Source organism: Mirounga leonina, unplaced genomic scaffold (genome assembly GCF_011800145.1).
Source record: "Mirounga leonina isolate KUSES-001 unplaced genomic scaffold, KU_Mleo_1.0 Mir_154, whole genome shotgun sequence".
NCBI lineage: Eukaryota > Metazoa > Chordata > Mammalia > Carnivora > Phocidae > Mirounga > Mirounga leonina.
In genome coordinates, this window is record NW_023270389.1 from 11,457,797 (window position 1) to 11,470,403 (window position 12,607).

Consider the following 12,607-nt stretch of genomic DNA (forward strand, 5'->3'; position numbering starts at 1 on the left):
CAACAACTGTAAGCAAGCCTGCCAACATGAAATATGAAAACTAAATTCTGAAATGTTATAGTATAATGTTAACTATAAAAACTTCTGGATTATTAATATATAGATACTGCATATTTAGATCCTATACATTGACAATTTTTCATGCAGACACTATCCGTACCATGGGATCCATACTCAGGCACCTAGTCCATTTCTCAGCACCTAACGCATTCCTGAGTTGAATGCCTTTGTCCAGCCAGAGATACACCATCTGTGACACCCACAAAATCCCTTCTCTTTTTCTCTATCTCTTAACACACTCTCACCACGCACAGAGTGGTTTCTCTCATTTCTTAACAATTTCTGCCTTCTGATCTGAAGGCAGGTTGACTCTTCTTTGGAAGGCCTGTAATGCTTGTTCTTATTGGATTCCAAACACCCTAGAATAGTGAGACCTCGCTGGCCCCTCTGCTCTCAAGTCAGAGAGGGGCACAGAGGAGATGACTCACTTGTGAGTCTCTGATGGCTTTGGTAATGGAGAGAGAAACGCAGAGAACAGGCTGGAAGCAGAGTGCCGCTGGGTGTGGGAGGAAGCACCTTGCCCAGACACTGGAAAACTGAAAGGGAGAGCCGAAGTGTTCATCCCTTCAGCTTAAGTGCCTCCACACTTTCAGCTAAAATACATGCTATGTGTTGCTGATACTTAACAGTCTGACCAGTGCTGATACTTAAACCAGTCATTCCTCCTTTTAGGGACTACTGAAAGAAAAGAATGAGGTTCATCTACGTTACTTTAATTTTGATATTACTGTTGCCAACAACTGAATTAGATCATAGTACACATGCGGACAAACTTGAAATCTGTAATGTTTGGTGTATATTGATGGAAAGAAAAGATGACAATGCAAGTATTTTTCAAATAAAAATTGTTTCTTATTTATATTTTTAAACACTGTTTTGGTAGATGACAGGTCTCTTATAGTGGAGGGCCAGCACATCTCACGGTGTTTAAATACTTACCTATTCTTTTCGCGTCATTGAAATCTGGTTCAGGCTCACTATATGGCTTTAGCTCTTCTTCCTCATGACCAACATTCATCCACCGATCTTTCATTATTTGCTAGGAAATAAACTTTACATTATGTTTGGCCAATCAGAACATTCCACCACTTATTTTAGCTCTATTTTAGTAAATGTGAAATTTACTGGTTTACTCAACAAGTATCATGATGTCTTCTATCTAAAGTTAGTGTCCAGTTTGATTAGCAGGCCAACAAGAGGCAAAGGACTTTGGGACACACTTACATAACTTATGACAACTACAACTATCATCCTGCACACTCACCGAATGTATCCATTCAAAATAGCTTGCTGCCCATAGTCCTCTAAAAGGACTGTCTTCTCATTTAAAAGTTTTAAACCTAAGGACCTACTGATTTCAACCTCTCCTTCACAGTATTACATTTAGAAGAGACTGTCTCTTTTTCCTGGTCTTTTACCAAATATATGTATACCTGTATTTTAAAATCACCATTTGTTAAAACATTAGGAAAGCAGAGATCGTGGGGCATAGAAATCAGGGTTAGTCAGTAAAGGCAGCTCAGATAATACGGAAGGGAAGAATGGTCAAAATGGAAGCCTAGAGACAGGGATGAGCAAGAATCAGGATAAAGACAGGGACTGGTGTGAATTACCAGAGTCAAACTTAAGTGAGGCTGTTGAAACAAGAGTCCCGGGTTGTTAAAAGGGAACCTAGTGGGAGCACCCAATGGTACGGGAAAATAGTCACAACCTAGTGGGGGCATCCTATGGAATGGGAAAATATTCACAACTGTATATCTGATAAGGGGTTAATATTCACAATACGTATAAGAAATCCTACAACTCAGTAACAACAAAAACTGCCTGATTGAGGAAAGGGCAAAGAACTTGAACAGGTTTTTCTCCAAAAGAATACATGCCAAGGGCCAGCAAGCATATGAAAAGATGCTAACGTCACTAATCATCAGGGAAATAAAAACCATGATGAGGTATCACCTCCTTATCTGTTAGGATGGCTACTATCAAAAAAGATGAAAATAACAAGCATGGGTGAGCATGTGGAGAACCCGGACCCCCTATGCACTGTTGGGGTGACAGTAAAAAGGTGTCGCTGCTACGGTAAACAATACGGAGGTTCCTCAAAACATTTAACAGTAGAACTACAGATACGATCTAGTAATTCCATCTCTGGGAATATATCCAAAAGAACTGAAACAGGATCTTGAAGGGTATTTGCACACCCATGTTCATCGCAACATAACTCAAAATAGCCAAGATGTGGAACAACCTAAATGTCTGATGGATGAATGCATAAAGAAAATGTATCTACACACAATGGAATGTTATTCAGCCTTAAAAAGAAGGCAATCCATATGCTATATTGTGGATGAAACTTGAGGACACTTCTCAGTGAAATAAGCCAGCCACAAAAAGACAGATGATCATTATATGAGGGTATCTAAGGTAGTCAAAGTTCTAGCAACGGGCAGTAGAATGGTGTTTGCCAGGGGCTGGGAGAGGGGGTAACAGGGAGCTGTTCGATGGTACAGAGTCTCACTCATGTAAGGGGGACAAGTTCCAGAGATCTGCTGTCCAACAATGTACACAGAGGTCACAACACTGTAATGTATTCTTAAAATTGTAAAGAGTATACATTTATGTGTTTTTTTTACTACACACACAAAGAAGCAACTAGTGGGGAATAATTCTGGGGAAATGATCCTGTATTAATTTAGAAAAATTTCTAACATTTTATTACTATTGAATTCTAGGTTTTCATTCAGGAACATTTTAGGTGTTGATATATTAATACTCTTTTTCCAGGCCCTGCAAAGTATACTCTCCATCTTGTAACTTTACTTGCCAATATTCTCCTAATCAGAAAAATAAAATTCCATATAGAGATCCTTTTGAGGCTGTTTGCCCAGATACCTTCCCTTCATTTAATAATATTTAGCTAAAATCATTTACTAGAAGACAGAACGCCAGAGCATGCCTCTAAGAACTGGAATCTATAAGAATACCGCTGTTCTGGCTCGGAGGAATTTTCCAAAGGTTTTGGTCACATGATACATATTTCAATGCAAATCTGTAGATAATTCATATATGCTTAAAATTATGCAGACATGTAACTTTTCACAGATCACCACTAACTTTCTTCTTCCTTTTCCCCATTTTATTGAGATGTAACTCCACTTCTGAGCATATACCCAAAGGAAACAAAAATCACTATTTTGAAGAGATATCTGCACCCCTATGTTCACTTCAGCATCACTTACAATACCCAAGACACGCAATCTAAGTGTCCACTGGCAGATGAATGGATAAAAATATATGATATATATTCACATCAGAAATTTAAGTACCTTATCCAGCACATTTAAATAAAAGTAGACCCATTTATAAACTTGAAAAACAATAATGCTGTCACTAAGTCTTTAGTGATTACTCATAAATAAGGGAAAAGTGTTGGGGAGGGTACCCAACAGGAAAAAAATAAAAAGGAAAAAAGCAGAGCTGCCAACACCAGCTACATGATTTCCCAAAATATTAAGGTCCTTCCTGTTCCTCATCTCCCCCTTCTCAAATAGTATGTCTGGCAGAAGCCTAGACAGCAGTTGGGCCCTAGTATCTGCAGAAGTAAAATTCTGCTGTTGGTAGAATTTCCTAGGTTGGAAGGAGAATACATAATAAAAATCCTCAGAGAATACAAGGGACCACGTCAGGACAGCTCCACAGCACATGCAATCCCGCCTGCACTTTGCAAGCTCTAATCCAGCCTCCTACTCCCCAACACCGAGTGACTCACTTCCACAGCCGGCGCACAGAGGGGGCAGCACAAGAAGCTGAAGCTTAAAAATGAAAGCCTTTAAACATGTTTAAAATAAACAGGACCAACCCCACCTCTCTCCACACACATGTGCTTGTGCACACACACATACGTGTGCTCACATGTGGGCACACGTGTATGCATGCGCACCCCCCCCAATACAAAGAAGTCTAACTGTCCTTTCATCAAAACATTACCTTTTAATGGGAATTCTTTGCATGTTTTTTGATATTATGATGAATGAGGCCGGGCAAAGAAGAAAAGGAACATAAGCTAGACCTAAATACTTCTGGTTTTTCAAGTGAACTCAAATTAAGTCCTCAGTGATGTTCTCAAGTTTAAGATGAAATGTTAAGAGTCTGAAAATAGTAACTAATGGAGTGAGATTTATAAACAGTCAAATCTTCGGTAAGAGGAAGTTAGATTCTGGAAGAATAAGAGTTCATCATGCAACAAGGAACTGGAAGGGAGAGCGCGAGCAAGCGACCCAGGCAGCGGGCATGGTGGGTGTGAAGAGGCCCAAGGGCAAACAACGGTGGCGCCTGTCTGGGGGACAGCAAGTTCCATATGACCGGAGTGTCCGGTGTGAGATGGGTGGTGAGGCAAGATGAGGGGAGAAAATTAATAGGGACCGGACCGAGAGGGTTTCTTTCAATCACGTGAGGGACATCTTTGGGGAGTATGATTCTGAAGCCTCTCTGGCCAGTGTGCAGAGAGCGGGTTGGAGGGGTTCACGACTGGAAGCCCAGAAATCAGTGAAGAGGCTTTAGTGAGAATCTAGGAGAGATGATGCTAGTCTGAATGAAATGAGGCAGTGGCAATGGGAAGAGAGACATTTTCAATATTTGGCTGGTAAAAATCAACAAAACTTTGTGATTGGACACGCAGGGGTATGAAGAGGTGAGACAATTCAGAGAAAGTGAAGACGGTGTCCAGGTTCCTGGTGTAGACAGCTGAGTAGGAGGGGTTGACACCATTTATTGAGAAAGCCAACTCAGAAAGAGGAGGCTGGATGAGGAAGCACGCAGCTGAGTTTGAGGTGCTACGGGTTATTCAAATAGACCCATTCTGTAAACTCCAGGGAACTCCAGGGAAATCTGGGCTGGGGACGGAGATTCAGGAACGGCCAACACAGGATGACAGAAGCTGTAAAGCGGGTGGGATTTTCCAGGAATACCAAATAGACTCGGAATGAGTAGAAGAGGGGCAATGGCAAAGCCCCACTTAAGGGTTAGAAAGAAAAGTAGCCCACAAAGCAAATGGAGGCAGAAAATCTGCACAGTGTGACCTGGGAGGCAAGGCAAGAGTTTTTGAAAGAGGACACAGTGTTGTCCTGCAAAGAAGGTGACCACTAAGTCAGTAATTGGTTGTGTTGAGGAGCAAAGACAGGTGGCTTCGCTGGGGGCAGTTGCAGGGGAGTAGCGGGGCTGGGAGTCGGAAGGCAGTGCGAGGACAAACAACACACAGGCGGGGAACTGCTGACTGTAAGTGGAGATGCTTCTTTAAAATCAGGCCGGGGGTGCCTGGGGGGCTCAGTCGGTTAAGCATCAGCCTTCGGCTCAGGTCATGACCCCAGGGTCCTGGGATGGAGCCCCGCATTGGGCTCCCTGCTCAGAGGGAAGCCTGCTTCTCCCTCTCCCCTCCTTGTGCTCTCTCTTTCTCTCAGATAAATAAATTTAAAAACCTTTAAAAAAAAAAAAAGTCAGGCTAGAAAGGGAGGAACAAGAAGGGATACTAGACAACGACTGCGGGGTTGAAGGGTGCCTTTGTCTAAAATGGAAGATGTATGTACAAAAGCTAAGAGATAAAGGTGTCAGCAGAGAGGAGGTGGGACGGTACAGAAGAGGGAGCTTTTCTGAAGGAGATACTGAGACAGCACAGATGTATCTTCCAAACTACAGTTAGAGTCCTTGAGGATAAAGACTGTGCCTTGTGCTATCTTTCCCAACACACATGCTTGTTGTTGCTTTTGAACTGGGCAGTATTTTAAAATAAGGCTGCTACAGAAGCCCCGGGTACAGTGAAGTGTTGAGAGGAGCTTAGCAATGAAGATGGCTAAGGAAGATGCTAGAATGTCCAGGAGACAGACAACCTCGGGCTGCGCTGGGCATGAGGAAATGGAAGGAAAACCTAGAGGTATAATCCGAAGCACCTGATGACAGAATTTGTTCTGGGAATGAGGGAAAGAAAGGCTGGAATCCAAGAGGGTTCTAAGGATTTTAACTCAAGTGCCTGGTAGAATAAATAGGGTATCTATGAATTAAGTAAGAAATATAGGAGCAATAAGAGATTTGATAGCTGGACGATAAGCAATTAAAAGCAAAATGAAGATAATCCAAATTTTCTGATGTTTCTCAATTAAACTGCGGTTATTTGGTGTTCATTTTGTAACCATTATGTATCTGTATACATCAAGGAAAAATATGTATGTGGACCAAACCCTCAGACAACTTGTCTTTTATTTGGGGAAATAAGATTTACTCATAAAACCTGAAAAAATCTGAACACATAACAGAATTAACTACTCAAAACTGTGCTATTAGCAGTACATATTACTAGAGACCAAAAGGGCAACTTGCAGTGTGGGCTGGAGTTTTCAGGGAGGAAATCATAAGGACAGAGAATGTGAAGTGACTCTGGGAATACCAGGAGTTTCTGGATTGGTGGGAGAGTCAAGGCAGAGGGATGTAAGGAGGACATAGTGAAGAAGCTCTCTGACTCCGAACCAAGGTAATATGCAATGAAAGAATGGGAGACAAAGTGTCTTCAGATGGTGAATTTAAATGTGATCTGATGGGTGATGGTGAAATGCTCTATTTTATTAACAAGGATGATATGCAACATTTTAGAAATCGCACTGTGAGAAGAACAATCTGAGGAAACACAGCGGGAGCGCTGACTCCACTCATCCTCACACAAAGTTAGATCCGAGGCAAGGCTCATCCAGGGAAAGTGAGAAAATCCCAGCAATAAGGAAAGACAACAGGCAGCGAGGACAGAAAGGACACAGTTTTGCTGTCCTCTCTTCTTCTTGTAGTCCCTGGGGATCGCCAGGAGTCCATTCAGAAGAGTCTGTCTCACAAAAATAGTTGGATTTCAAAGCAAGATAAAAATAATCTGAGGAAAAATTTCCTTTGGCAAAAGGAATGGAAGGCAAAGGTGGGGAAGGAAATCTGCTTAAAGGAACATGGTAGGGACATTAACTCTATTAATTCTAAATGTGAAGTACTTTTTCAAGAGTGAGGTACAGAGAGCAACAAAATATGGACGTATGCGAGAGGAGACCCATGTGGAAGAAGCCTTAGTTGTGTGAACCTCATGCCCATACAAAATTCTTCCGTGGGAACCAGAGTTTGTATTGAGGCCAAGGCAGAAATGCCCCCAGAAATGAAGTGCTGTGTGACAGGGGAGTATTCACATAACCCTCGCTGTGTGGTTTAAGGCAGGGTCCAAATCACCAGGCCAGCAAACTGCACTAGACCAGCTGAATAAACTAATCCACTTTGGATTTCATTTGAGATTTCTCTCTCTTTTTTTTTAAGTAATCTCTACGCCCAGCATGGGGCTTGAACTCACAACCCCAAGATCAAGAGTCACATGCTCCCCTGACTGAGCCAGCCAGGCGCCCCTGAGATATCTCAAAACGAGAAACAAGAGGTCAAACAAGATTCCAAACTGAACAAGAGACAGTTTACTCTAGCCATCACTGCCAATGAACATACATGACTACTTGCCGAGAAATTCTATCAAAATAACGGATTCAGATGAATTATAAAGAAATAAATTAACAATGGAAATATACACCCTACACTTTAGGTGCACATTAAAAATCTATGGACTTTAAGATAGCCAGATGGAAATAATTTTTCTTAAATGGTTTCAACCTCTGTAAAAGTTCACCATATGCTTCTGAGTCTCTACTTAGAAATCTTGCATTAAAAAAAAGATTATTATTATTATTTGCTTTATTGCCTCTGGTATTGGACAGATACAAGCAAGATTTTTAAGATCATCTTAGCGGCAGCTGAAAAGGTGTTAAAGCAAAAATAAATACTTTTTTGAGGAACACAGATGAGAGAGAAAGGGCAATAAGGAGGAGCTTTGCCTTAGGCTCAAATTTTGCATTATTTTGTAAAGGTAACAGTCCACTCTGGTTAAGGACTGGAAAAATTAAAGAAGACATATATAGAGGGGATAGCAGAAAAAAAATTATGTTTTTTTCTAATAAAAATATCTAGACACACCAGTATTCCAAAAAATAGGAAAAAAATATAGTGTGTAACATAAAACACAAACCCTTTTAAAATGTGTGAAACCACCCCTCCCATTATCAGTGCAATGAGCAAGCTCTGCCAGCATTCATATATACTACCTGAAGAAATTTATGCAACTGTTTAGTTTCAGAGACAACAATAGGTCAAGTAAGTAGAATGTGAGACTAATTTCATTCATTTTATTTTCATGGGGGACTAAATATGGTACTTGACATAGAAGGCTTTAAGAAAGACTTTAATAAAGTATGTAATCCTATTTGAGAAGCAACAGGAGGCTATCTGAGTTAAATGAGAAGTTTAGTAAGATAATAAACAGCTGTGTAAGATTCTTTAAATTGAATTTCAATATTAACAAATTATATAGTGAAGAAAGACTAGTGTTTGCTCTCATCAGTAACTCTTGATCCTCAAGCTAACACTGAAAAAATATATATATATAAGTTCCATTTTTTAAAAAATATAAGAATTAACAGAGGAAATATTTCATATTAAATGTACAAAGCTGATACAGATCTGTAAGACAGATTAATCAGACTCCATTAGACAAAGAGTTCAGAGACACAGAGCTTATATGTAAAGAAGCAAAGTTAACCTAGTCATTAAAAATATTAGGCATTATCGCTGATGAAATAAATACAAATTAAAGCAATTATGACAAACCATATAACTACCATAAAGGCATCAAATACTAGAAATTATTATATCAAATACTAAATCAGGTGTAGAGAACAGATACGTTCAAATGCCTTAGGTCACACAATTTTTAGCAATGAATACAGAAGACCTATCAGACTGTTTATACCCTTTGACGTACTAATTACACTCTGGAGAATATATCTAAGCATGTATCCCAAAGGGGAAAAAAGTGTATCACATTATTTTTAGTAAAAACAATGGAAACAACTCAAATGTGCAACAGGCAGGGGATGATACATAACCCGAAGAGAACAACATTGCTATTGGCAAGGAAGGAGTTCATGTTTATGATAAAGTAGAAAGCACATAACCCAAAACTTTTAAGTTAAAAGAAAAAAAAGAATGCAATGTGATATGAAACATTACTACTGTACAAAAATTTACGTTTATACACTAAAGACTGGTGTTTTGAAAATAGCTATTTTTTAGAGTGTATGGATTTTTTTTTTTTCTGTACAACTGCTACTAAAGTTGGTATGAAAAATAAAAGGAGACTAAAATAATTTTTGACATCATTGCTATTTCAAGGGGGAGTTTGTCAAGGTTTAGTGTAAGAAATCTTTCCTTTTTTTTTTTTTTTTTTAATAAACAGTATCAGGTTTCTCTGGAAAGTTATTTCTGGGAACTGTGAAGCAGACCAGACTTTGTACGGTGATATCTGCAATATTATGATAATATTTCCAATGTAGACTCACGGTTCCGTGGCTGGAAAACTTAGTTTTGATAAGCTGGAACAGAAGGTTCCAGCCTATACTCAAATACATCAAATTGAGAGTCTGATGATCAAATGTTTTAATATAATAATTTGGCTTTTAAATTCAGCCCAGAATTCTAATACTTTAATCCTTTGCATTTTAATGCTAAGGATGAAAGACTTAAATATGTGGCTACTGTAAATTAATCATCTTTAAGTGACTAAGTACATACTTAGACACACTGTCTAAGAGATCTGTAACATCTATAATAATTTTTGTATATTCTTTTTGTTCTTCTCATTAGCTGAGCTGATGCCTCAACTATGGACATTTTATTAAGTGATATTCAGGTAAACTAGATTCCTATGATAAAAGTGGGTCATAAAGCAGGATTAAGAAAGACTTATGTTGCCATAAAATTTTATTTATTTTTTAGTCTTTTTTTTTTTTTTAAGTAAGCTCTACACCCAATGTGGGGCTTGAACTCATGACCCCGAGATCAAGAGTTGCATGCTCTTCCAACTGAGCCAGCCAGGTGCCCCCATTGCCATAAAATTTTAGAATTGATACAAGAGTCAACAATTTTAACTTTTTCACTGTTTCACATAACTTCCTATGAATAATGGTCAAAAATAAGTTTAGAAAAGCAGTAACATAAAAGAAGGCTTTTCTATTTCACTGGCTTCTCTGTGAAAACATTACCAACATATCCTTTTACCCCCAAAGGAAAAAAAAACCCCACAGAAATTATGGGAATGAACTAACTGCATTTAAACAAATAAGTCAGTAAAAAATATCTCATATGTGATTCACTGATATAAAGCATTTAAAATAATTTCCCAATAGAAGTCACCATCCCTTAACTTCCACCAAAGTGTATTGTATCTTTTAGTGGAAAATATTTGTGGAAATAAAATTACAAAACCCAAATGAACCTGAGAGCTCTGTCCACAGGGATGACTCACTTATAAGGCTGTCTTCTACCCAGCCTGGAGTCTGTGCCAGAAAGCCCCATTGCTACACTAAAAAGTACAGTTTAAGTGGGGTTAATTCTCTGAATTAAGGCAAATAAATGAAGATAAAAAAAGTACTAGTGAAGAGTATATGCTGGATTTCTGAAATTATCTCAGTATTGGTTAAAATATACTTAGAAACAGATGGGTGAAATACTTAGAAAATAAGTTAATTGCAGAGTCAGAAGGAAAAAAGGTTAGACATTTTGGTGGTGTGAACCTCTGATGTTATTTGGCTATAACGTACCTGGTACATTTATAATAGCATAATAGCATCTATTATAAATAACCTCACATGTGGAACGTAGGTAGGTAACAGAACAGTGTGTTAAGAAATGAAATCTCCGTTTCCAGTATGTTCTACTTAAATTGTAAATTTTCTGTACTGGCATTGAGGTTTCTTCACAATTTTTTAATCAGCTTCTAATTTCAGATATGGTCATGAAATATTCACTGGATTAGAACTTTCACTGTCTTTTTTTTTTTTTTATCTTCGAAATAACTATACTGCTACATACTAGGTTCCTGTATTGGAGCAAGCAATTTCTGATAGAGGCCAGGTTTTCCTCCTTCTCCAACAAAAAGCCAATCTTATTCCTATCCTTATGGTGTCTTAATTTAATACTTCATTGCAGGACAAAGAAGAAATAACCGTCTTTAAAGAAACTGTGACAACTTTTGAGTAGTGAAAGAATCATGTCACCTTCCCTAGCTCTAAACAAATTACATGACTTGCCAACTTTCCAAACAAAACAAAACAAAACCAAAAGAACCAGGGAAAAAATGATTTAAAATGCTCTTCAGTTCTTAGAATATTTTAATTGTTAAACTTTAAATCTGAAGTACAAAAAATTACTTACTTCTAAGCTGCCTCTCTTTATTGGATTCAGCACCAATAATTTCTTCAGAAGATTTTCACAGTCAGTGGACATATAGAAGGGGATACGGTACTTCCCTCGTAAGACTCGCTCCCGTAGTTCCTTAAAAAGGCAAAGGAAGCACTCATAACTTGTTACTGAAATTATCACGCTTGGCTATAAAACACCAGCACCGAACCTCCCAGATACCTTCAAATTCTGGCCATCAAAAGGCAAGGAGCCACTGACTAGTGTATAGAGAATGACACCGAGACTCCACACATCCACCTCAGGCCCGTCATACTTCTTTCCTTGGAAAAGCTCAGGGGCAGCATAGGGCGGGCTTCCACAAAATGTGTCCAATTTGTTCCCGACTGTAAATTCATTACTAAAACCAAAGTCTGCAATTTTAATATTCATATCAGCATCAAGGAGGAGGTTTTCAGCCTAAGAGGAAAATAATAGAGAGGATAATGTAAATGCCTACATAAAACAAAATATTTATTACAACAATTTCAGATCTCAACATATAGTTCTTGCTTCTCTCTCTCTCTCTTTTTTTTTTTTTAAGAGAGAGAGCAAGCACGCGTGTGCAGCCCGGGGGGAGGGGGGAGAGGGAGCAGGTGCTGCGCCCAGCACGGAACCCCACGCAGGGCTCGATCCCATGACCCTGAGATCATGACCTGAGCCCAAATCAACAGTCAGACGCCTAACCAACTGAGCCACCCAGGTACCCCTCTTGCTTCTCATTTTTAAGCATAATATCAAATTTAGAAGCCCAGCATGGTGCTTCAATGCCTAACTGTTCAGAATCACATTTATATAAGACTAAATTTTAACACTATAAAAGGATAGCTCTCATTTATAGGTGTATCTGCAACTATTTGAGAAAAGTTACTTAAAACACTTTTTCTTCCACACATTATTTTAAGCCCATTTTTTTTCTTCATGGTAAGAAACATCTTGGGACTGTACCTTAATATGACCTATTTTAAAAAACGTAAGTTGACATAACACTAACCCTTCTTGGGCTTAAACCAACAAAGTTTACTCAAAAGTGCTCTATTTTAATAGAGCATTGTTGGTTAATGCAAAGCTCGAGAGTATACTTAAAATAACTGCCAGCCAGGGGTTCTGTGACTACTGAATTCAATCCTTTGTCTTCTCTTATAGAATGCTTCCTCAGCAAAGTTCTGTTCTTTTAGTAAAACAAAACAATACA

The 12,607-nt window shown here is 38.8% G+C and overlaps 1 protein-coding gene across 5 annotated transcripts in view; it reads right to left on the reverse strand.

Moving 5' to 3' along the window:
* MARK1 (microtubule affinity regulating kinase 1) overlaps window positions 1-12,607 on the reverse strand; it is a 117,201-nt gene that overhangs the window by 25,021 nt on the left and 79,573 nt on the right. For all 5 annotated transcript variants that reach the window (XM_035010094.1, XM_035010095.1, XM_035010093.1 and 2 more), the window contains 3 exons: window positions 11,596-11,832; window positions 11,389-11,508; window positions 1,000-1,099 (listed from right to left, as the gene is read on the reverse strand). In XM_035010094.1, coding sequence (XP_034865985.1) covers window positions 1,000-1,099; window positions 11,389-11,508; window positions 11,596-11,832 — 457 coding nt within the window. The remainder of the gene's footprint in view (window positions 1-999; window positions 1,100-11,388; window positions 11,509-11,595; window positions 11,833-12,607) is intronic.